Raw genomic sequence first — 25,732 nt, forward strand, 5'->3', positions numbered from 1 at the left:
CACAGCAGCAAATCTACAGCAGAATAGCTGAAAAGCAAAGTGCAGACCTCAACCTGGGACATTCAGAGAGCTGTGCTTAAATAAATGCCCACAAAGCTCAAAGAACTGAAGCAACGTTGTAATGAAGAGTGGGCCAACATTCCTCCACAACAATATGAGAGACTGATAAAGTCAAGCAGAAAACAATTAGCTCACATTTGTGCTGCTAAAAGTGTTTCTAGTTATTCACAGGACTGTAGTTTGAATTTAAAGAAATGTGAAAGTGCACTGAAATTAACATAAAGTTATTGCAATTTTTAAAAAAAATCAAGAAATCTAAGAGGAAGAAACAATGTAAACCACACAATTTTTTTCCTTATATTCTCCACACGGCAATGCACATAACAGACATAAAATATTTGCATTTATCAATAGAAAATATACAATTTTTCCATAGTCATAGCCAGGCCCGATTACTGCCAAACCTGTGCTGAATCAATCACTTAAACAGGACCTGTCTGACAAAGTAGAGTAGACCAAAAGATCCTCAAACACTACACATCATGGCGCAATCCAAGGAAATTCAGAAGCAAATAAGAAACAAAGTAATTGAGATCTCTCAGTCTGGAGATGCAACGTCAAGATGAACAGAATCCAGTTTCTGGGATCCTGAAGGAGAATGTCTGGCCATCTGTTCACGACCACAAGCTGAAGTGCACTTGATCCAAAGCACACCAACAAGTCCACCTCTAAGCAGCTTAAGTAAAACAAAATAAAGACTTTGGAATGGCTTAGCCAAAGTTCATACGTGAATCTGATTGAGGTGCTGTGACCTTGGAAAGGTGGTTCATCCTCAAAAACCCTCCAGTGTGGCTGAATTACAACAATTTCGCAAAGATGAGTGGGCAGAAATTCTTCCACCACCTCGTAAAGGACTCATTGCCAGTTATCCCAAACGCTTTATTGCAGATGTTTCTACTCAGGGTGGCCCAACCAGTTATTAGGTTTAGGGGGCAATCACTTTTTCCACACAGGGCCATAATAATGGCCGCCTTAATAATAAATGCCTTGATTTAGGAACTACTTTTAATGTTTACTTGTGCTATTTTGCAAAAAATAAAATCTCTGCAAAAACATCAAAACTGCTGACCATCTGACCTCAATATGAAATTATTAATCTTTTGACAAAAAACATTTAGATTTGTAAAAATAAAGAAACCATAGAGGAACAAACAATGTTGTTTGCTACGTTCTAACATGGCAATCTAAATAACAGTAATGCAAACATATATATTTATCAATAAAAACAGATCGCCTTTTCACTGTTACAAAAGTCAAGTATATCAATGTTCGTTCAGCTTTCATAAATGTAAGTTTATAAGTACATAGTACATTTTTTGGTAAAGTCCAACTTCTTTTAATACATGCAACACATTTCAGAACATTTGGGACAGAGACAATAAAAGACTGGAAATACTTCGTAAAAATCTGGTGAAACACTTTAAAGCCAGTGGGATTAAATGGGAAACATAAAATTTAATACTAGACAAAGACCGATTGAATCATGAAGCAAAGAATTAATAACTAAATCACAAGTAGAAAATGTTATGCAGATATTATTGGATAGATTTTGGTGTAGAAAAAAATGACAAGAAATGAAAAATGAAAGTTATCTGGTCTTTTTCTTTAAAGAGTAGCCTACTGCAGAGCAGCAACACTGACAAAGACCATCATCACCAATACTGCAGCTAATACAATGATCCAGGAGGAAACTTGAAAAAGCAGGAAAAATGTGACACTGATCAAAATGAATACATCAATTATTGATCAAAGAGAAAATGCATACTAGCACAATGCATTGTTATTGCATCTCAGTTTCTCACCATCACTGATAATCTGACGTCTGCTGGACCTCAGGAATCGTCTCCATCACCTCTCTGTGAGGAGCAGAGAGCACTCGTGCTGCACATCCCACCTGTGTGCTGTGTTTACGTGAACCTGAGAGCACAGCTGTAGTGGTGACAGTGAATGTAGCGTTGGTGTTGGACACACTGACAGTGTTGTACTGTGAGAAGCTGAGGTGTTGTTGTGAGAGTGTTACAGTGGGAGCAGGTCGACCAGTGGCTGAACAGGAAACAACCCACTCTTCAGCAGAGTTTGACTCTCTGACATCAACAACAGGTTCATGCAGCTCTGTGAAGGATCAGGAGATATAAAATAAGGAGTATATTGTTAAAGATACATTGACTTCTAACACATGTAACGCATTAAGGTAAAATTTCTTACCATAAGGATGTGTTACACGATTTATAAACCCCAGTTTGTTAATTATTTGTTCATTATTCATAACTATATACTTAATTTTTTAAAAATTAAGTGTTTTTGGTCAAATGGAATTTCTTTTTGGGTAATTTTAGCCCCTTTTAGCCCTCTGCCAAAATGTTTTAACCTTTCTGTCTCTAACAGTAAAACATCGTTCCTTTATCTTCTGTGTCTGGTGTGTTGGTCAGGATTAGCTAGCTTGGCACAAAGTTCACATTAATTAAAGTGTGTTACTGTGAGGTGTGTGTTCGTACTATGAGTCACAGCTCGAGTTTTCTTGCGGGTGAAGGTTTTTCACCTCGCTGTCATTCTTGCATAAAAGTGTTTGACCCCTTCAGAAAAAAAAACGAAATTTGGGATTATTTTTTGTTTTGTTCATTGTGTGTATTTGTTTCTACTTTTTACTTTTTCTTTTACTGTGTACAGCACTTTGGTCAACCTGTGTTGTTTTTAGACATGGTTATTGATTGATTGATTGATATGTCTTTGATTAAAATACAGCCTACTCCACATCCTCCAAGTTACAGAGAAGAGGAACCATCTGGGGTGAACTTGTGCACTTGGTATTGGCTGTCATGGTCCCTGTGCCTCTCCGGCTCGCTCATGTTGGCCACAGGTTTGTTTTGTTTTCTCTCCTGCTTCCCTGGGTGGAGCTCATTGTGGGCTCTCACCCTTGGCCCACGTATCTGCGGTGATTTCTACACCTGTTGCTGATCAGGCGGCGTCCCCCTTGCCTATTTAACGCTGCGGCACGGAGTATTCGGCACTGGAATGTTGAACCTCCCATGTTCGTGCTCTCAGCTCTCCTAAGACAAACTCTCTCAGTGTTGTGTGGCGTATTGATCTAATTGGACTCTTTGTGTTTAGATCTCCCCGGAACTGGTGGCGGACCCTGACCTGTGATCCCTGTGTGTGTCAACATAAGTGGAAATTGGAGCGAGAGTGGCTGTGGAGAAGCGAGTGTGCGTAAGAAGAGGAGTGGCGGAGTTCTGGCCGAGTGGAGAGCGAGTGTGGATTCCTTCCCCTGGAGCCCTGAAGCCCTGCCCCATTCACTGTATATACACATCACTGTGGTTTCCCTTCTGTGTTAATAAATTGTCAACCCTTTGCTTGCCAGAACGCTGCCTGCGTCTGAATCCATCTGTTAGCCCTGACATTGGATACCTGGAAATCAGTGAAGGGACCATTAATGCTTAAACTTGTACACAGGTTTGAGAGCAACCACCCAAAAGCTTCTGCTAATAAACACTAGTCTGTGTTTGTGATGCAAATGTTTCTGGCTGTGTTCACAAACATTTAGTAAGGTGAGTGAGGAATATTAATACTTATTATTAGATCATTAGCAGACTGTAGAACTTGACTGTACGCCAAGGTGGCAGTTCAGCCATTTGATTCATGTTGCAGCAGCTCATGAGTGAATGAACATCGTGCAATAAAAGTACTTGTAGAAGTACATTTTTGCAAAAACGTACATTGTGGAGGAATGTAGGGAAGACACGAGGGAGCCCAATATTTTACTCAAACGTTAATCGCTGCATCACACAACTGAACATTCAAAGCGCCAAAACCTAACCCTCTCACTTCCCGTTACACTGGGTACGAGTGGAGCTACCTGGTGGTATGTACTTACATTTATTTAAATTTACTTGAGTAGGGTAGAGTCATGCTAATGACCTAATAATTTTATTCAGGCGTGTTGCAGCAGAGATACATTTAAAAGCTTCAGGACGCTGGCTCTCAAGGCCTGGAGTTTGACACCCCTGCTTTACACAAAGATGGGTTAAATCACAGTGCAAAGAATGAATGAATAAATGAAATATAAAAAATAAATAATTATTAAATAGTCTTACACATCAATGTCATTGGTTGACTTTTGAAGTATTTGAATCCTTATTGGGTTCCCTGAGTGACAGAAGGATTAAAACACTTTAAAATCAGTACTGAAAATATGTGCAGACATTACTAGATAGATTTAGGGTTAGAATCAATAAATCACTATCATGTTAATAAGATAAGACACATTACAAAACGACATACTAGAAAGTGAAAAGGTAACTTTTCTTCAAGCAGCATAGTGGAGCAACAGAAAAAGACAAACCCCAACACCAGCACTGCTGCAGCTATTACAGTGATTGAGGGAAAATCTGTGAAAAAAACAGAAAAACGTGACGCTGACCAACAATAATACATCACTCATGAAGTACTGAAGTCATTGTTATTAGATCCCAGTCAAATTTACCCAAGTACCATCCGTCTCTAGTCTAGTCTGTGGTATACAGAAAGAGTTTCTCACCACCAACAGATGTTTTTTGGACCTCAGGAATCGTCACCATCACCTCTCTGTGAGGAGCAGAGAGCACTTGTGCTGCACATCCCACCTGTGTGCTGTGTTTACGTGAACCTGAGAGCACAGCTGTAGTGGTGACAGTGAATGTAGCGTTGGTGTTGGACACACTGACAGTGTTGTACTGTGAGAAGCTGAGGTGTTGTTGTGAGAGTGTTACAGTGGGAGCAGGTCGACCAGTGGCTGAACAGGAAACAACCCACTCTTCAGCAGAGTTTGACTCTCTGACATCAACAACAGGTTCATGCAGCTCTGTGAAGGATCAGGAGATATTGCAACGAATATGTTGTTGAAAGGAAATCAGTTTCTAGCACATTTAAACACATTAATGCAAAAGTTCTTACCATAGACTTGGAAGCAGGTTCTACCAGTGAAGGAGCCTTCAGGATAAGTGTTAAACAGACAGTGATAGCATCCTTCATCCTGCTCCGTCACATTCCTGATGACTATGGAGCAGTTCTGTAGTCCAGTGTATTTAAACTTGACTTTATCGTTAAAGCCATCATTCACTCTCTGACCATAGTACTTGCTGTAGGTGGCAACATTTGTCTCCACATCACGTGAGATTTTCTGCCATGTGACCTGAAGGACGTCTTTAGTGTCCAAGAGCTGACAGCTGAATTCAGCATCTTCTCCCACTGCTGCCAGCACAGTCTGCTGTGTTTGGACCACTGCTGTTAGAGCTGCATGGAGAATAACATGAGTTAGAGATGTGGAACTGAGAGGTATTGATGGGAAGGATTAAACAATAATTCGGGTCATGGAGCAGTCTGTGTTTTAGGCTCAAACAAATTGACATATGGGTACCACTTAAATGTGATGTAGACTATAAATATAAACCTGACACTCATTGTTTCATACTGTATGTTTCAGGGACATTTTCTTTCATCTATAAAAAAAACGTAAGACAATTCAGTTAGCTACCAACTAAACAAAGAAAGTCAGATAGATGTACAGATCGTGTCTATATTGGTTCTGTTGGTCCATGACCAATTCTGGAGGTCTGTACTGCATTTGAACTTTTTCAACAATTTGGAGGTCCAACCATGATTTAAGCTGGACATCAATATGGCGTTCAACATTAGAACCTTGGACTTGATGTATATTTTTTGGACATCATGTAGATGATGACAAGTGCAGGGAATTTAAAGGTTTAATTGAGGTCATATTTTTTATTTACAAAATATCAATATTGGGGTTACAAAACAATCCCTTCAGTGGACCAAAAATGAATTATAAAACCCATCACTTCAACATAACCAATACCAGGACTGGTATTGACTGGTAACTCGTGCTACTGTAGAAATTCCCATTGATTTTCTACATTTTCCCAGAGGCCTCCCCTTCTGTGGATTACTAGTATGTTATTTATTAATTTGTGCCTCAATTATGTCAGATCAGTTATTTCACTGGGGAAGCCCTATATTGCCCACTTCCTAATTTCAGCACTGTTTGATCTTTCTCTTTATCATGTATGTAACTTTGGTTTGTTGAGATTTTGGCATTACTTCTGTCATAAACATTCTCTCTCAGACATAACTGACTAAGATTTCTGTGGTTACCCAGAACATTTTAATAGACTTTTTGTAATCAATCAGGTCTTCAACCCCTTCTTTTTAAAATAGTGTATAAACCGTATGTATGTGTGAAAGACTGTTAATGTTTTGATAAATTGTTTATTTTAGAACAATTGGTGAGTGTGTTTAGCCACTTCACACTACTACACTTTGCTCTAAACTACATTCCTTCTCTGAACAGTATATATGTGAACGGACTGACAGATCTTTTAATTTCAAATGTTAAATAATTGTCAGTAAACTACTTATGACCTGAACTCCGTCTCTGTCTAATGGAAATGAGTGCCTTCTTTTTTTTAACTACATTGGGGTTGTGAAACGTCTTTTACATTGTAGGCCACATACAACCCAATTTTTGTTAATTTACCAACCATACATACATAACACACAAACATGTGGTTTATCTATTGCTTTCATCGTAATATGAATAGGCATGGGGCAACCTTTAACAAAACAGTCTAAAGCTGTTTTCACACAGCTCTCAAAACTGTTAGGATGTGTGACCAGGAGATATTTTATTTTGTATTCTTATGATCACAGTTATAATCAGAAGTATCAATCATTAATCATTTACCATTGTTGAACCGGTTGACAGAATAATCTTTTAATTACATCTGTGTTACTTTGAGCAAATATTAATGCACACTGACTGTTTATATAAAGTTGTTGCACTTTAGTGCAGTCACACCATACAGACCCACTAGTCCTGTTGGGCCCAGGTCTACGTGTAGTTCTGCACGTACACAGGCCTTTAAAGTACATGCACGCTCTTATATAACACATGCATGTGTACACACACACTTAGTAAGAATAGGAGGGTCGTCTGAGGACAGTTTTCTGATAGATATACTTTCATAAAAGGCACGAATGTACTACACACTTGTTTTTCCCTAACAACTAGCAGTTGATGTCCATATTAGGTAAACTCTCTGAACAGGCCCAAACTGTTATCATTTCCAGTAAGGTCTGACTGTGTGACGTCATCATGGGTTATATAAGGAGGGGGAGCTGTCCACTCTTTGGAGATCTGTGGCTGTACGCTTGTCTTCCCATGCTTCTGTCTTAGAAGTGTGTAATAAAATCACTATGTTTGTCACCTACACGGACTCGGCTGTTTTTCCTTCTTACCCAAACTGAACCAGACGCAACAACTTGGTGCCGAAACTCCGGTTGGGGAGGAAGGGAGCTTGCAGCTATCGTGTGGGTGACAAACAGGGGCGAAGGCCAGCAGCCTATCTGAGTGACGCCAGGCGACATAAGAAAGGTGAGTGCCACCTGTTGATTTTTATCCGAAGGCGCTATATTGGAAGTTAAAACTAAATTTAATTAAATAATATTCACTCAGTCTGGGCTTCTGGCGTTGGTCCATAGTGATCTTGAGTAATTAGTTTTAAAATAGGGCATAGTAGTCTGACTAAATTTATTGCTGTTTATTTTGGGGGTGAATTTTGAGTTAAGAAGTTATGTGTTTAAGTTAATACGGTTTAAGGTGTGTGGAAACAAATAAATACGGTTTAAGAGGTTTAAATGTGGGTTGACTGGGAATGCCAGCCAGTCAATCGGTAGTGTAGGGATAATTTGGTTTTGATTGGGTAGCAAAAACGCGGTTTTGGGCTTCAGATAATTAAACGGGGGGGCTGAGAGCTCACCGTGAGGCTTTTAAAACAAGTAAATTTATTTAGGACTGGAGACGCGGTCTCCTATGAATGCAGTTCGTTCAGCAGGTGGCGCTGACCCCTGATCGCGGACGCGTGGTTAGGTTCTAGCCCGGTTTGGCCTCCCGCTGGGGACTTGGGACTCCCGGTTAATTGGCCAGGTAATCTATGAGTGATTGCCTTCTACTGCATTGATTGATTAAGAAGGTTAGACCTGGCTGCATCCTATCTAAACGTTGGGCACACTGAGCTTTGAGTAAAGCCAAAAGCGTGAACTGTGATGTGTCACGTGGCCGGTGGAGCTCCGTGTTTTCCTGGCGGGGAAGTAGTTTTAAAAGTAAGTAGAATTTAGTAATTTGACCGTTTTTCAAGGCGGCGTACTTGAGACGTGTAATTGATCAGCAAGAGCGAGGCTCTGGGCTGAAAGATGCTTTTAAATTAGTGGAAAAATTTAGGAACACCAGCAGAGAAATAGAGAAGAGAAGTTGTTCTGGCATATGGTGTTTTCTTAGGAATTCGAGCGCTATCGGGAGGGCGTTCCCGAGGCGTGTATTGACCAGCAAGGCTAGGCCTGGGCTATAGGTGCTTTTAAATTAGTCAAAAAGTTAGGTGTAACCTCTTCTGGTATATGACGTCTATACGGGCCCGTGTGTATATAGATTATAAATTACCGGTGTGTGTAAATAAGTTGTATAAATCTGTTAGATCTGAAACTCCGGCTAAAAACTTCATCTCTAGAAAAAACTCTTTTCTCTTCTCTCCCTCTTTCTCTCAGTTGGGATTCTGTGTGTGTATGTGTGCTGGAGAAAAATAAAAAAGGAAAAGGGTCTCTCTCTCTGTCTCTGTGAGAGAAAAAAGGTGGGGGCCGAGTGAGCCCGCGGGGCCGAGCGGGTCCGCGGGAGCGAGCGTGTATGCTGTATAAGGAAGTAGGGAGTGAGAAGGAGCGAGTGAAAAAGAGTAACTGAGTGTTTGGTGATTTTTTATTATTTCAGAGGCTCTGGGTAAGAGTTTTGACTATATTGATTTAATTCTGTGGTTTTGGAGTTGGCGACTTTAGCTGTGAGAGTTGTGAAAAGAGCAGGTTTTTCTTTTGTTGTGATGTTAAGTATAAATTCAATAGACTGTGAGTAATCGGTGTTTTTCTGCCTATTGTGCTGCGTGGAAGACACAGAAGTGTAGAAATGTTTGAGGTTTATCTTTGTTTGACGTTTTATATAGAGTTGGTTGATTCAGGGTGATTTCTCCCGTTTAAGGGAGGAGTTGCATAGAGGTTATGTTAAAGCTTTGCTGTAAGGGTATGAGTGTGAATTTGTGCTGCCTTCGCATGTTTAAATGGATGCATAGAAGTTTGTGAGTGAGAAATTGTTATGGTGGGGTTTAAAGTTAGTAAAGAGTCAAACAACGCCCACTGTTTTAAAAAGGCCCAAAACATCATAAAAGACACCTCACATCCTGGCCACTCCCTGTTCGAACTGTTGTCCTAAGGCAGACGGTACAGGGCAATCAGAGCAAGGACTAATAGACTCAAACACAGCTGTTATCCAACTGCAATAACACATCTGAATACTACAAAAATGTCCACCATGCCACTCTTGTGTTAATCTATGCACGGTCTGAAGCATGACTGTGGGAATACTTAGTATGTTAAGTATTCTATCTGTTTTATTTATTGAATTTTATTGTTTTGTTTATATTTTGATATTGCTAGGGATGATGCAATGATCGGGGACCATTCTTAATTTCGTTGGTCTCATGACAATGACAATAAAGTTTTTGATTTTGATTCTGATTCTGAAATCAACCCTCCTCAAGAGTTCAATAATTTAGGTAGTTATGTTTATACAAATACTAAATGTATGTTTAGTGTCTTCATACAGGTGTTTTTTCTTAACCTGGAAACCTGAGTACGGCAGCAGAAGACAGGCCAAGCTTTGGCTAAAATTCATGGCTGGACACCAGAGTTGTCCCCACCCCTCCCGGAAAAAAAAAAAAAAAAAGAGAGAATATAGTTTTAGGCAGGTTTTTCTCGCTGAACTGCTCTGGGTGCTGTGTCCCTGAATCTCACCAGTGTTAACCTCTGGCGGAAGACATGGAGAAAAGGAAAAGATGTTCCTGGTAAATGACTGAAACAAATAAAACCACACACAACCAGAGAAAGGTATGAGAAGTGTGAGGAACAGACACATGTGCGTGTTAGAGAAATGCCTCATTTGAGAAGAAGTTAAATTAACCCATACACTGCATTTCGTTGCCCTGTACCTGTGCATGTCCAATGACAATAAAGTGGAATTCTATTCTATTCCATTCTATATACAGACGCACCCATACATGCAATGAAGAAACAGCTTACATACATGTGCACGTACATGGAAGATTAAAGTAGCGACACTTAACATACACCTGTTTTTAAATGATATAGTTTATCCACTACTGACAAATAGACTCTCTGGGTTGCAAGACAACAACTTAACGTCAAAAGACAAAGACACTGGTCTGATGATTAAGTGAGGACACGACAAATTTAGTGGTTAAAAGGGTCGAATTGGGACATGTTTTTGTTGATTGTTTAAGACAAATGACTACTGAATGGTAGAAAATTCCTTTTTAGGTTTCTAAACAGGATCTTAAGAATTTTAACACGTGCCTGTGTTGTCCTGTCAACTTGAGGGGTTATGAGTTGATTATATGGTGAGAAAAAACAAAAAAAGGGGGGAGAGGAGACCTCGTTGTTTCTCCCCTCTCGGGATAACACAGCCAACACAGCACAGCCAACACAACATCATTTTCCTGTTCGCCTGTTTTGTTTTGTTTTTGTTTTTTCTGAAAGCCGAAGCTGACCTGGACTCCTACCCTCCCCTCTACCATCGTTGCCCTCTCCGCGACCATCTTTGACCCTTTGACCCCTGAAGGCCACAGCAGCTGGACTCACAACAACAACTTGAGGATGTCAACAGTGCTGCAAAAAAGCGATCTCATGCAGCAGAGACGCAGAGCACTAAACCTAAAGCGCATTAAGCCCGGAGGAAAAGGGAGGGTGAGCAAAAGAATGCTGACCTCTGAGAAGAGCCGAACAGCAGAGCTGCAGAAGGCCGTGGAGCAAAGTAAAGACAACATAAACAGACTCCAATCTGACGTGGAAGGAAAAGACTCTGAGGTTTTTGCCCTCAGTAAGAGCTCAAGGCATCAGAGCAGAAATTGAGCATGGCTCCGGAGGAGCTGGCTGCTAATTGAACTCATCAGTCAGACTTGGAGTTTCACGTACAGGACTTGTAATCAGGCGGAAGCTTGCTGGAGCAGGAGGTCGTCAGACTTGACGCAAAGCTCCAATAGCAGGAGTAAACCCTGAAAGAGCTACAGAAGCAAAAGGGTCAAGTTACAAGGAGAAGATGCAGGCAGCTGCAACAACGGATGAAAACAGACCCAAAGAGGAGGGGAGGACCCCAGGGCATGCTTCAGGCCGCTGGTTTACCTAAACTACAGAACAGGAAGGTGATGAACACAAACATACACCAACACACAAACACACACTTCTGCATGCGCCGACTTAGAATGAAGGGAAACACACACATGAACACTTATGCACTCATTGAGGGAGTGAAAACTGATACATACCCATGCACCAAAATCAAAATGTTGATTTAATTCACTAAGAAGTGACACACAATGCTCCAGCTACTGCAATGAAGAATGCTTTACTGACAAAGGCTCAATGCTGCACACAACAAAGTCAAATATAGAATCTGTTACAATAATAAGCCCAGAGGGCATTTGTGTGGTCTGGGGAGCAGGGTCCGGAGCGGTTTGGTTATGAAAACGATGCCTGTGCGAGATATCTGGGGCTTAAGGCCTCGACTCAATTGTTTACTGTACACTAAAAAGAAAAGAAAACAGCCTGAGCAGTGGTGCAGAGTGAAAACGAGGAATTAACAGTGTGAGTTTTATTTCAGAGCGCCACATCATTGTGATGGAGATTTAATAAAAGGAGGAACACACGGACAAAGAAGAAGAGAAAGGGGGGGGGGCAGCCCTTGAACACGATGGCCTGAGGTATTAAAGTTCTGTACTAAATTCTGGTTTCCAGTGTGAGAAAAGTCACGCAGTGCCAGTAGTAGAGCTAGGTTGGGTGATGATTCTAAATTACTGTAAGTAAATCATCGTACACCGTTCAAGTTTCATGATAACGGGGATCTAGACTTTGTTGAACCCTAGGCAATTTGAACAGGTAAAATTTGAGTGACCAAGTAGCAGTTGAATAAAAGTCATTGAATAAGTGTTGAAATAAACTGGCAGAATTAAGAGAATTAAAACATTTCAAGAGCTCAAATTACTTAATATGGAAACGGTTCTATTTTGTTTCACGAACGCAAAACATATAGGTGTATGAATATGAAAAGGTTGAGGTGGTGTTGATTTGACTCTGTGTAGGTTTAGGTTGGTATTTTTATTGATGGGAGGAATATTCAGTGACAAGTCCTAAGACCCGGGCGTTGGTATTTTTGTTTTTGTTATCTTTCATTTTATTTTGTTTTATATTTTGAACAGTGCACTGATTTTTGTTTGTGAATCTTTTCTTTAAGCAGATCTGCACATCGGAAATTACAAGCATTACACGTCGGCGAGAAAATTGTTGTAAGTGAGTTTCTCCGCATTGAAATGGGTTCTGGAGGAAACACTTGTGGGGACAATTAGAAATGAGAGTCCCTGTCTAAAAAAGGATTCAGCGAGGTAATCCGATCTAAAGTTCTTGTTTTCCTTTTTGAAATGACGTCTTTTTGCTGAGTGTGGAAACTAAATGCGACGACAGGTTTCACTATCAGCAAAGAAAGAAAGAAATGAATGAATGGATGAATGGATGAAAGACTGGAAATAAAAACAAACGGACTGACTGGTAAAAGATGACAAGACTAGACCATGACTCAAGGTTAACCACCTCCACCTAGATAGGATAAAAGGGTGGATGAATTTATGTGTGTTTCTTTTTACAGGAGTAGAAGGATGACAAGATATTCGAGGATGAGTGAACCTTTAAATGCCATTTTTGTGTCTTGTGTTGTTTACAGAGGTAACTGCGCAGCGTTACCATTTACATTTTCTTCCCTACAGGGTTACAGTTTTTAATGTTTTTCTATTACAGGATTTCTGGGCGGATGTGTGAAGAAACGGTGTTTATGGGTTAGGAGTTGGTGATGCTATTACACTGTATTCTGGTGAGAGTGTCGGGGGAGACACACCCTGTCTTGAAAACTGTGATTCTTTTACAGGAAATGTTTTATAGCACCTATGGAATGTGGATGCCTGACTGCGGTCAATGTGCTGCTAATGTTTGCTTTGCTTTGTTAAGAATGCGTGAGAAGGGTGCAGTAGAAAACAGACAAGTGACATGAAAACAAGTAATAATAACAAATAACAAATTTGGGGACAGTTTAACCTAGAGCCCACTAACTGGCCATTAGGGGCTCTCTCTCTTGGAGTAACATTGCCCAAAGGGTGAATAAAACAAATTGTGGCAATAATAGTGATTTAATGATTGGAGAAATCCTGAACATGATACTTGTCTGTTGTGCTGAATCTTTTATTACTCTTATGATTTGCAGGTGGTTGTAAATAAGCTGTTTACTTTAACAGGTTTGCTTTTTAGCTGAATTGCAAAATACAACTAGAACGATTAAGTGAGACTAATCGCAAATAACCTGAAACTGAGGAGGTTCTATATAAGGAAGAATTAAAACAGGTATAAAGTGCATTTGATCTTTAATTGCAGGTGTGACCATGAAGATTTTTGGTACAGATTGCAGGTTGTTGCTCATTATTGAAGTGTGCTCATAAAGGCAAAAGCTATATAGGGGGTCTATGATTTGGTTTGTGTTTTAATAATTTATGTATGGCAAAATTAAAGGTTTCTAGACAATTTAGGGGACCTGTATAATTAGATGATCAGAAACTGAGTACTACACTTAAGTTAGAAGTAAGAATGCCCAATTTGTTTGAGGTTTGTTGTTCACTTGTACACACACTGCAAATGTGCTTATAAGGAGCTGGCACTTAGTCTGTGAAGGGCAAAAGCTTCATCCGACAACGGATCGGATTGATATATTGGAGCTATTGACTTCACGTGCAGAGGGTTAAGTGCATGCACGCTTACACACATAAGCATGGCATAGGATTGGAATAAACAAAGTTAACAACATTAGGTTAGGAGAGCCAGCGCAGGAGAGGTGTTGGCTTTCTGTCTCTTGCAGAGAAGGGAACAGACACCAGACGGGGACACGGAGATATGGGGACCCTCCACGGGGGTCAAGTGTCATGGCCTTGGGGCTCCTTGAGAAGATGGATCCCATAACCACAGCGATAACCAGGAAGGGGTTGGCGAAAACTAGGAACACCAGAGACCAACGAGGTTCGAGAGGCTTTTGGCAAAAAGGGGGACACGGCGGTGACAACGGACAATAAACACACAGATCTTTGTTCGAAACTGGGGCAGAATAATCCCCAGATCTGTGTAACGACTGAAGGGTGGTCTAACCCCGGAAGTCGAAGAAAGAAGAATCTGAGGGCGTTTCTTCACTCCAAGAGGAGGTGGTAAAGGGGCCTGAAGCGTGACAGGCTGAAACTTGAGTCTGAAGCTAAAAGAACAGCTGGGTTGTGGGAAAAGTGGAAAACAACGGAGGTGTTAGGGTTGATAAGTGTCATAACGTGTTTGTTTGGTTTGGAAATAAATCCTGGTGTGAGTTGGGCTGGCAAGCCAGCCCAAAGAGGAGGAATGTGACCAGGAGATATTTTATTTTGTATTCTTATGATCACAGTTATAATCAGAAGTATCAATCATTAATCATTTATCATTGTTGAACCGGTTGACAGAATAATCTTTTAATTACATCTGTGTTACTTTGAGCAAATATTAATGCACACTGACTGTTTATATAAAGTTGTTGCACTTTAGTGCAGTCACACCATACAGACCCACTAGTCCTGTTGGGCCCAGGTCTGCGTGTAGTTCTGCACGTACACAGGCCTTTAAAGTACATGCACGCTCTTATATAACACATGCATGTGTACACACACACTTAGTAAGAATAGGAGGGTCGTCTGAGGACAGTTTTCTGATAGATATACTTTCATAAAAGGCACGAATGTACTACACACTTGTTTTTCCCTAACAACTAGCAGTTGATGTCCATATTAGGTAAACTCTCTGAACAGGCCCAAACTGTTATCATTTCCAGTAAGGTCTGACTGTGTGACGTCATCATGGGTTATATAAGGAGGGGGAGCTGTCCACTCTTTGGAGATCTGTGGCTGTACGCTTGTCTTCCCATGCTTCTGTCTTAGAAGTGTGTAATAAAATCACTATGTTTGTCACCTACACGGACTCGGCTGTTTTTCCTTCTTACCCAAACTGAACCAGACGCAACAGATGCCTGGGTCGGTGACCCAGGGTTTTTGAGTTTATAATATTATGTATACTTTCTAGTTTGTGGTTTCTTTGAGTTCTGTCTTATGGCTTAGGTCTCTGTCTTCTTTAGTTGCTCTGTCTCCCCTATCACCTGCATCCCCTTGTCTAGTTCGCGTCTATGTGTATCCTAAGTTCCTATATCCCCGTGTTCAGTCAGTGTTTGTGTCTGCCCTGTTCCCACGTCTCTGTTCCCTTTGTAGTGCCTGCTTATGAGCCTGTGTCTTTGTTCAGTCTGTGTTATGCGTTTCCTGTTTTACTTTGAAGGTCTGTGTCTTATCTCAGTATGTTCAGTTTACGCTTCTTTGGTCTCGTCAGTTCTGATTTGTCCCAGCTGTGTTTCCCTCCTGTTACCCATTCCCTGATTGCTCCCTCTGTGTACTTAAGCCCAGTGTTTCTGTGTCTGTGTCGTGATCTACTGTTTACTTTGCTGTGTGTTTTGTCAATCCACTGGTGTTATTTTGTTTTTTTGAGTTTTTCCAGTTATGTTATGTTTGCGTTCAGCATTAAAGCTGTTTTGGTTTAAGTTCTATCTCCGGAGTCTGCACCTTGGGTCCTATTCCTGCCTGCACACAGCCACACCTAACACAAAACAGTCTCATTAATCTGAATGATGAACAACTCATGACACAGAAAGTTGATTTTGTTCTTTTTTATTAGGCTGAGTGTTCAGTGGGAGAAACGTTTTGTCACTCATTCAAACAAAATCTAAACTCTTCAGTAATTGTATCTCCCTCTAAATCTGTCTAAAGACAATCTCTTTGTCACTTCAGAGAAAAGTTCTCACATTTTAGGATCAATTTTTAATTATTACGAGTGAAGGTTCTTGTTTTCTTTTTTTTTTCTCTTGTCACAATAAATAACTTTAAAAAACAAAAACAACAATACGGAATAAAACTTACCTTTTGAAAAGGCCATAAAAAGAAAAAACAAACACAGAATCCCACGGTTTGACATGGTGCACGTCTCTGTGTCCCCACTGGCTATTGTACCACGTATTGAAACAACGTCGTACAATAGCCAAATTATTGAAAACTCAAATGTCCCCGAAGGAAGGAAGAATCTCCCTTCCTTGTGGGACATGTTAGAATGATCAACTGTACCAAGTAAAGTACAAAAACTTCCCAGTGCAGAGTTTCATCAGTGTTTTAATCAGCAAACTCAATCATTTTTTTCTGCATTTTGAAAATTCAGTAAAGTTGTAGGTGTCAACATTTGTCTCCACATCTTGTAAGATGATAACTATTGCATTAGTTAACCTGATTTGCATTAAAGTAGACTGCTGATTTATTGTGGATGAATGATATTATTTTATGATGCATTATACTGCTGAGTTATAAGAAATACTGTTTGCAGAAAGTCATTGCCTTATTTGTCTGATTAGAAGAGAACAGAACATGCTGGAGTTTTCTGCCCCATCTCAGCAGGAGCAGATAAACAGGGAGCCAAGGTCGTAGCTTAGGCGCCGTGTGAGAGAAAAGCATGTGAATGTTTAGGCTTTTATGATAAGGTGGGGGCACCAGAGGCTATAAGAGTTTGATCAATGCTCCACCATTTTGAGACCTGAGGCTGTCTGCATACAGTGTCCATCTCCCACGCGTGTGATCATTAAAATCATTGTTTGACTTAACCCGGCCGGACCAGTGTTGTTATTGTGGTTTTTTCTCTTGTCTCCATCCCCAATTTTGAACTCGTAACAGCACGACCATAGCTGGACTGGCCATCGGGCATACCGATGGTGATTTTTCTTTTTTATGAGCCGATGAGGTTTTTTTACTTTTGTTTTGGTATAAACAATGAAAGGTGGTGGATTGGCCGGATGCTGGTCGATGTGTAAAAATAAGTCAGTTGTTTGGTGGTGGCTATGGCGGAGCTTCCACAGAGGCAACAGGTGGATGAGGGAAGGTGAGGCAGGAGGAGCAGAGACCTGAGGTGAACTTAACTTCAGGTAAGTTATGACCTGCAGTCTATCTGGGTCAGATAAACCAAGTTTAGGTGGAGTAATAGTACATTTTTTTCAAATATACTTCAAGGAAAATTTGTCTCCTGAATTTTTTAAATTAGACTTTGAGAAGGGTCTTATCTGAAAGTGTTTGAAGAGCACTATTTGCACTGTGCTGTTTGAAAAGCACTATTTAAAATGGAAGTACACACTCTAACGTGATAAGGACTTTACTGGACTTACCTCGATTTTCAAGTAGGGTGCAAGCTATCTGCATTCGCTCCAGCACAACTGCCTCTGTAGTGGTTGACACCTCACTGACCTCTCCAAAATCAAGGTAGTGTTCTGCAAACTGTGAGATTGATCATAATTAGAATGTAAAGTCTTAATTAGGTAAAGGATAGGATAATTATAATCCATAAAGCTTCAGCCTATTCCTTTTTCAGTTACTGTTACTGTACTTCTATGTAAAATGATAACTTGTGTTGTTGTTGTTGACCGAAATAAATTTCACTTCACTTAAATTCACTTAAAGTCTTAATTCTAGCTAACAAGAAATGGAATCATTTGAATAAGGGTTACCTTTAACATTAAAACTCCACAACTGCTGGAATCCGGTTGCTTGTGTTGCATAGTCTGTAACTGCCACTCCATGGTGTCTTCATGCCCTCTCATCCTCAGAAAATTCCTAGTTGAACAAAAATGTTTGTAATGAAACAAGAAATGTTTTATATAAGAATAATACCTCAGTATCATACATACCTCCAGTTGCGCAGAATTTTCCTGTCATAAACACCTTCATTCCCATGGGGTCTATGAGCAGTATTTTCTGTGCAGAAATGTTGACAATCTGAAGAAAAAGTTAATAAATTAAAAAATTACAATAGTTTGTGCCACTGAAAACGTATTTAAAAAAACACTTTCTGCAAGAAACTGCTTCACAACAAATTACGCAAATTAATAACTATATGAACACATACCACAAGAATCCAGTGCGTACCAAAGTTCACAGGGCACAGCCACGTCTTCAACTGGGAACTTCATCTGTGGGATTGGAAGTGCAGAGTAATTTGGATTTACTTAGGTACCATGCGTCTCAGGGTGTTTTCAAATATAGTCTTCTTTAAAGGAACCGAACTCTTTCCTCAGCAACAGAAAGGAGTCAACTGTTTGGACCACTTCTGAGCTTTCAACATACCAGTTGAGGCATCTGAACTGCCCAGAAAACAACGAGCTTGCAACTACTGAACAGAGCAGGGCCCTGTTTCAGGAAGCCGGTTTAGTGGAAAAACTGAGTAAGTATACCCTGAGTTAACGAAAACTCTGGGTTTTCGGTTTCACAAAGCGAGTTCAGCTGCAGCCTGAGTGAGTCACTATGACGACACACTCCGTGAAGCTAACCTGCCCCCTAGCAGGTTTACTACAACTAACCCTGACTGTCTCCGCCCCTTTGTCGGAAACCTGACAGTAGGAAGTGTCGGACATGGCGTGCCACTTCCTTGAAGAGCCAGTAGATCGTGAAGCCCAAATTCTCCGCAGAGCCCTCCGCCGGGAGAGAGTGATTAGAGCGCGTTTGGACATCTTATCATTTCCTGATGATTTTCTGTGTGAACGTTACCGTTTCTCAGCACAATCTATAATTTATTTGGATAACATCCTCAGGCCATATATTACGCATGTGACACATCGCGGACATGCTCTCAGTTCATTGCATATTATTTGTATTGCACTTCGGTTTCTTGCAAACGGGAGCTTTCTGTATAATATTGGTGACGCTGAGCACGTTTCCAAGGCTACCGTCTGTCGGGCAGTCAGGAATGTTACAGTTGCACTGAAACGTCTCCTGTACTCGTCTGTGGTGTTCCCCGGTCACAGACCCACAAGATTTATCAAAGAGGGATGCCACAAAATTGCAGGTAGCAGGATGAACGAAACTTAATTCATGATGTGGTGATACTTGGACTACTACTTAAATTGCACATTTATTTTCAGGGTTCCCAGGCGTGATTGGCTGTACAGATGGCACTCACATTCCAATCATTGCTCCTTCAGTAAATGAAGGAGACTATGTGAACAGGAAGTCCTTCCACAGCATTAATGTACAGGTACATAGTTCCCTGTAGCATTTCAAACTAACAAATTATTTCATTATAGTAATGGATGCTAATTTGTGTTCTCTGCACTGTGAAGATCATATGTGATGCTGCCAACATTATCACAAATGTGGAAGCCAAGTGGCCAGGCTCTGTCCATGACTCACAAATATTCCGTGAATGTACACTGAGCACAAAATTTGGACATGGTGAGTTGAGAATACTTTAAAATATATAAAGACCAATTGCTTCAGGGACATTTGAACTGAAGTGTATCCTTCTGTCTTAGGAGAGTTCACTGGCTACTTGCTTGGTGATAGGGGGTATCCATGTTTACCCTATTTGCTTACCCCTTACCCTGACCCTGAACCGGGCCCACAGCAGCGATATAATCTGGCTAATTGCAGGACAAGAGCCAGAATTGAAATGACTATCGGAATGCTTAAGGCCCGGTTCCAGTGCCTGCAAAGACTCAGGGTCACCCCAGAAAGGGCATGTGACATTATTGTGGCATGTGTGATTCTTCACAACATTGCCACAATTAGAGGAGAACACTGTCCTTCTGAACCAGACATCAGCAGTGATCCAAACCATGAACATCCTGACCCTCGCACGGACATACAAGATGGAAGAGCAGTCAGAGACACCATATGTCACAATCATTTCCTTTGACCCATCACCTCAACATGTTGAAAGAAGAATAAACAGGTTTTTTGTTCAACTGGCTTTACTGGTCGCCTGTGTTTCCTGTACACAAAGTATTAAAAGATGTAAACCTCATAAAGTGTCTCTGTTGCTTCCTCCTCTGTAACAGCTGTCAATGTTTCTTCATTATTTTCCTGTAGTAAAGAAATAGACAACATTGCTGTTCTACTGTAAACTCATATAATCTGTGGAGTATTACTCACAACTGCATGTTGGTCTGGCTCAACAGGAGGCTGCACCAGATGCAGTACACCATCACCATCAACTGATAGAATATGAGGTTTATACAGGTCACTTATAACTTACAAGGGACCAAATGGCAATTAACAAACATACCAATCAGCTTACACTTCATTGTCATTATGCTCTCAAAGACAACCAAGACTGAGGGAAGGCAAAATCAGTAGGAAAATAACTTCACTACAAAATAATTCATTATGGTAAAGAGTTTATCAAATGAATGAGTAGCACTGCAAAGGTGACTGTGAAGAAAGGATGTATGCACATCATGTATTATTTTGAAGTTACCCCCTATGTAGGCACTTGTGTCTTGCGGGGTTATTGCCACAGAGGATGTCCCCGCAGAGATGCCTTCGGCCACAGGGCGCCCACTGTTTTGGCTGAGGGCCAACTGCTCAGCCTCTGTGAGTGGTGGTGGTGGAGGACCCCCACCTGTTTTTCGGGCCTCCGCTTTTTTTCTGTTGGCTATAACGGGCCACATTTGAGCATACAGAGTAAGCAAATATGTACTTGTAATGTGCTCAGATAATTTCAATAAGTTCTTACAGAGGGGAAGTTAATGTAGCCTCTAACTGCAATTGATTTACATCGGACAAACAGACCAAGCACTATGGCTCATAATACAATTACACCTTACCTGTTTGGACTATATTTTTATATTTCATTTTTACTTGCTGCCAGGCACGTTTGGGGCCTGTTGGGTTGCACCTGCGCTCACATCACATCACAAAATAAAATGTATAAAATAACAAATAAAATAACATATGATAAAATAACGTGTTAAATGGGTGGAAATCCCTAGATCAATGTTTAAATTAACACTCACGCATTGACTCTGTCGGCTATGTTTTGCCATGCATGCTCCCTTTCTTTTGCAGCTGTGGCTGTGTTACTTTTTTCCGCGGAATTTGCATGTTATCGGCATATGCTGCCATCAGAATTTCGGCCTCAAGCGCTGTAAAATACATTGACCGCGCCTTCTTTCCCTCCGTCTCCATGGTGACTTGCTTAATCTGTGCTCCGCTTATCAGGGCTTTATGTATCCTCGTCCGCGCGCTTCACTTGGGGTTAAAGCAACTCCGCGTTGACTGAACTAATTGTTATCAGCCTTTCTGAAACCGAATATTCCGAGTTGGACAGTTCGGGGTTACTCAACCCTGAGTATCGTTTTTCACTCTGAGTTTTCCAAACCGGCTTCCTGAAACAGGGCCCAGGTGTGCAGCATTCTGCACAAGTATACAAAAATGTTATAGAACAGTAAATAGGGTTTTTTTTTATATCAAAATTAGTAGGTAAAGGACATTTCTTACTTTCCTTTCGTCTCTCAATGACACGGTGCGGGTATGCATCAATGACCTGTTTTGAAAAATCAGAGTTTATACAACAACAGCAACAATTTTTGAAGTAACTGCTTGAGTGCTGTACACAAAAACATCAAAAAGAATAGAATTGCTGATAAAGGTTCTTTCTGCATATACTGAAACTGGGTATTATGATGTCACAGATGTCACAACATCTGTGTTGTGGTTGATAACATTTTTTCCTGTTGAAGTGAATGGGTGAAACCTTAGAGTTTTGCAATATAAACCCCCCGACCTACCCGCACACTTTAAACTATTAATGGTCTCTGCACTGCAAATGCTTCAGAAGGAGCAGAACCTCGAAATCAGAATCTATAATGATAAGTTCTCTTACCTCATCAGAAACCACCGTGACCCCTGCAGTGTTCGAAAAGAGGAATCAAATAACTTTTATGTTCCAACAACTGACTCCAGGCGCCCAGTATCCTTTGCTCGCCATAGCCTCTTTACTAAAAGAAAAATATGATAAGTTAGCTCAGGCATGCATGAGATTTTTAGTGGATAAGCTTGGTAAAGGCCAACGGGCCACAACAGGAAAAAAGTCAATACAATAGGCATACATTTACACGCAGAGAAATAGGAAAGGTTCAGCGGGTGGGCAAAATAGAAAATTACTGACAGGCAGATCCATTTCTAGACTTCTACAAGCTCAGTGCATGTTGCATGTTTCTTTATATCCAATATGAGTTGAAGACTTCAAAATACAAACAAAGTCATGCAACAGTCAATCAAGTTGCAACGCCAAACTGGCAACAAATGACCAACTGGTCAAAAAGAGTTGTTCACTATGCCACCTTCATTTTCTAAGCTTTGTTTCCGGGAGGGAAGTTCTTGTTCATGTGTTTCTGGTCCTGGAACACAATTAAACTCCTTGTGGGAGCAACAACTTTTGTCAGCCGTTTTGGGTGCATAATGAATAACAGAGGGTCTGGTATCCTCTGGACTTTGCTGGCACTGAGGGTTAGCAGTAGGATGGCACTGTCTGACTGTGAGTTGGGTATTTTTCATTGTCACTGATATTTACATGGTGGCTTCTTCTGTACAGCTTGATATGGTCAATGCTGTAGTGATTTCTTAAAGTTGCTCCTTCCGTGTTTTTTTTTTTTTAATCTCACACATTTGCCAGCGATGTCTTGAATGGTGTAGGGTCCTGTAAAAATCTGGATCAAGTCTTCCTCCCTTCCTTCCACGTTTCCTCATGTTCAAAAGAAGAACTTCATCTCCAACGCTGTACACAAGGTTTCTGTACTTCTGGACTTGTCTAGCATAGGCTTCCTTTTGTAAGTCTTGGGACTTTGCCATATTTTCCTCTACAGTTTTTTTTTTTAACTTGCTCTTGTGCGTCTCTTGTAGAAGATACAAAGTCACCGTAACTCGACTCCTCAGGGAGAATGATGGAGGACAGCTAAAATTTTCACATTTTAAATCACAATTAAAATCATAATGGCAAATAATGCATTTGAAACATGAACTGAAAATCCGAACTATAATAACTCATGTTTAAAAGTAAATATACTATTATAAAGCTTTGATCACAGAAAGCCACAAAGATAGACTCCTATCATTTTGTGTATAGTCACTTTTTACTCTTGATACACTTCCATAGGTGAACACATACTGAAAGGTCTCCTCAACATTTATTACTTTACATAAAGATACAAACATAAAGTAGTAACTAGTCACTTACTTTATCTTTAAAATGTGTCTTGCGTATAGAAGTTAAGCAGAGAAGATTAAAGCTGCAGCTAATATCAGTATGCACACTTTCCAATTAAGATTACATTTAATTCATGCATTATCACAGTTTTTGCATAAATAGAATTCCTTAATAACACTTACTGGGACTTCAACAGGAAGAATACGTAGCTCAGGTGGCAGAGCAGGTCAGCCACTAATCAGAAGGTCGGTGGTTTGATCCCAGGCTGCCTCCTGGCTGCATGCCAAATGTCCTTGGGCAAGATACTAACCCCGTGTCTGCCTACTGGTGGTGGTCAGAGGGCCCGGTGGCGCCACTGTCCGGCAGCCTCGCCTCTGTCAGTGCGCCCCAGGGTAGCTGTGGCTACAATGTAGCTGCCATCACCAGTGTGTGAATGTGTGTGTGAATGGGTGGATGACTGAATGTAGTGTAAAGCGCTTTGGGGTCCTTAGGGACTGAGTAAAGCGCTATACAAATGCAGGCCATTTACCATTTACCAATTCTCTCCCATACATTAAACGGAATGGTGTGTATTTGGTTGTGGTGTGGACCTTGGACCTCAAAGAAAACAGTGTAGCATCCAGATACTCATCCCAGTCATTCTGTTGACTGTTGACTAATTTTCTCAGGGCTCTACATGTGGACATTAAAAAAAAAAAAAAAAACACAATAGTGACAGTGTCTTAAAAGCATCCATCGTACTGTGAATGTGAGTGAATGTTAGAAGCACTAAAAACCTTAAAGAAAGCGCTTGTGTGAATGGGTTCGATTGGGTGAATGCACAAGTTGTACAAAGTGCTTTGAGTGCTCAATGAGAGTAGAAAAGCACCATATAAGAACCAGTCCATTTACCATCTGAGCCTTCGTAGAAAGTAAAGCTGGCTCAGACCCTTTTTGTAGGCAGCGTCCATGTTGGCAGACCACTCCAACTTGTGATCCAGATGAACTCCCAGATACTTAAAGGATGTGACTATTTCAACATCATTCCCACCAGTGCAGACAGAGGAGGGATCTGTTTCTGCCAAAGTCCACCACCAGCACCTTTGTTTTGGCCACATTCAGTTTCAGGTGATTCTCCTCACACCACCTCATGAACCGACCAATCACTCCTCTGTATTCCTCTTCACTTCCCATTCCCTCTTTAATCCAGGATCTCAACCAGTTTGTTATGTTCTCACATTTTTAGGTTCTGGTGCCTTCAGGACTGCTTCAACTTTGTCCTCGGTTTTGTGGAGCCCATGTCTGTCGATCTTGTGTCCACAATACTCAATGGCATCCTTGAAGAACTCACATTTGTTTTTGTTTGCTCTCAATCGATGTTTTTCTAGCCTGGCCAGGACTGCTGTTAGGTTAGCCAGATGAGTCTCCTCATCAACACCAGTGACTATTATGTCATCCAGAAAACACTGTGTTCCTGGAATGCCTTGTAGGACCTGATCCATGGCACGTTGCCATACTGCTGGGACACTGGCGATACCAAATACCAGTCTGTTGTACTGATATAGGCCTTTGTGAGTGTTTATCACCACATATTTCCTGGATGTCTCTTCTACTTCCAACTGGAGATAAGCCTGGGCAAGGTCAATTTTTGAAAAGTGTTTGCCACCTGCGACTGCTGTGAATATGACTTCTATCTGTGGAAGTGGGTACTGATCTATGCGGAGAACTGGGTTCACTGAAACCTTAAAATCACCACAGATCTGCACTCTGTCACTTGCTTTCTTGCTTACTGACACTATTGGTGTAGCCCAATCTGACCATTCCACCTTGGTGAGTATTCCTTCCTCTTCCAAGCGTTGGAGCTCTGCTTCGACTTTGGGGCGTAAAGCATAAGGTACAGGACGTGCCTTGTGTAATCTTGGTTTTGCATTGTCCTCCAGTATGATCTGAGCTTTAATATTTTTCAGGGTGCTGATTCCATCTTTGAACACCTGGGCATGGTTATTAAGTATCTGTTTCAGTCTTTCATCCACAGAATGTGCACTCAGGCCTCGTTCCAGTCTCATTGACTTTATTTCTTTCCAGTTGAGGTGGATGTGTTTCAACCAGTCACGCCCAAATAATGGCACACCTCCATTTTTTCAGAACATAAAGTTCCAGGTTGCGTTTCTTTTTCTCATATTCCACATTCACTTTTAGTTTTCCCAGAGGAGTTATTCTTTCACCTGTGTATGTTTTCAGTTTCACTGAGGTGTGTTTCAGTTTCAGATTGGGGAATTTGTCTCTGTAATCTTCATATAAGATCAGTGAGAGGGCAGACCCAGTGTCCAGTTCCATCTGTAACTCAACCTCTTGTATTTTTGGTGTGAGCCATATTGCATCATTGTCTTTCTCTTGCATTGTGTATAGCTCCAGGCATGCCAAATCC

General features: G+C 40.9%; 2 protein-coding genes and 2 long non-coding RNA genes across 4 annotated transcripts in view; 2 read left to right on the forward strand and 2 right to left on the reverse strand.

The window, feature by feature from the left end:
- The window catches only part of LOC309702568 (uncharacterized protein), a 1,257,380-nt gene that overhangs the window by 1,133,751 nt on the left and 97,897 nt on the right, over window positions 1-25,732 (forward strand). The gene's annotated exons all lie outside the window — the stretch shown is intronic.
- Window positions 1,448-16,268, reverse strand: LOC309702601 (OX-2 membrane glycoprotein-like). The gene is made up of 6 exons (XM_082527229.1): window positions 16,230-16,268; window positions 4,990-5,328; window positions 4,595-4,897; window positions 4,339-4,445; window positions 4,152-4,203; window positions 1,448-2,172 (listed from the first exon to the last, which is right to left on the reverse strand). Exons 1-5 carry the CDS (start codon window positions 16,243-16,245, stop codon window positions 4,192-4,194), a joined length of 777 nt encoding a protein of 258 aa, XP_082383355.1. The 5' UTR covers window positions 16,246-16,268; the 3' UTR covers window positions 1,448-2,172; window positions 4,152-4,191.
- LOC309702664 lies at window positions 10,889-12,533 on the forward strand. The gene is made up of 2 exons (XR_014275694.1): window positions 10,889-11,366; window positions 11,825-12,533. It is a non-coding gene; the product is annotated as an uncharacterized lncRNA (long non-coding RNA).
- LOC309702662 lies at window positions 17,879-18,522 on the reverse strand. Its single transcript, XR_014275691.1, has 3 exons — window positions 18,250-18,522; window positions 18,032-18,119; window positions 17,879-17,957 (listed from the first exon to the last, which is right to left on the reverse strand). It is a non-coding gene; the product is annotated as an uncharacterized lncRNA (long non-coding RNA).

The sequence above is a fragment of the Aulonocara stuartgranti genome (genome assembly GCF_965226115.1).
Source record: "Aulonocara stuartgranti genome assembly, chromosome: 3".
Classification (NCBI taxonomy): Eukaryota; Metazoa; Chordata; class Actinopteri; order Cichliformes; family Cichlidae; genus Aulonocara; species Aulonocara stuartgranti.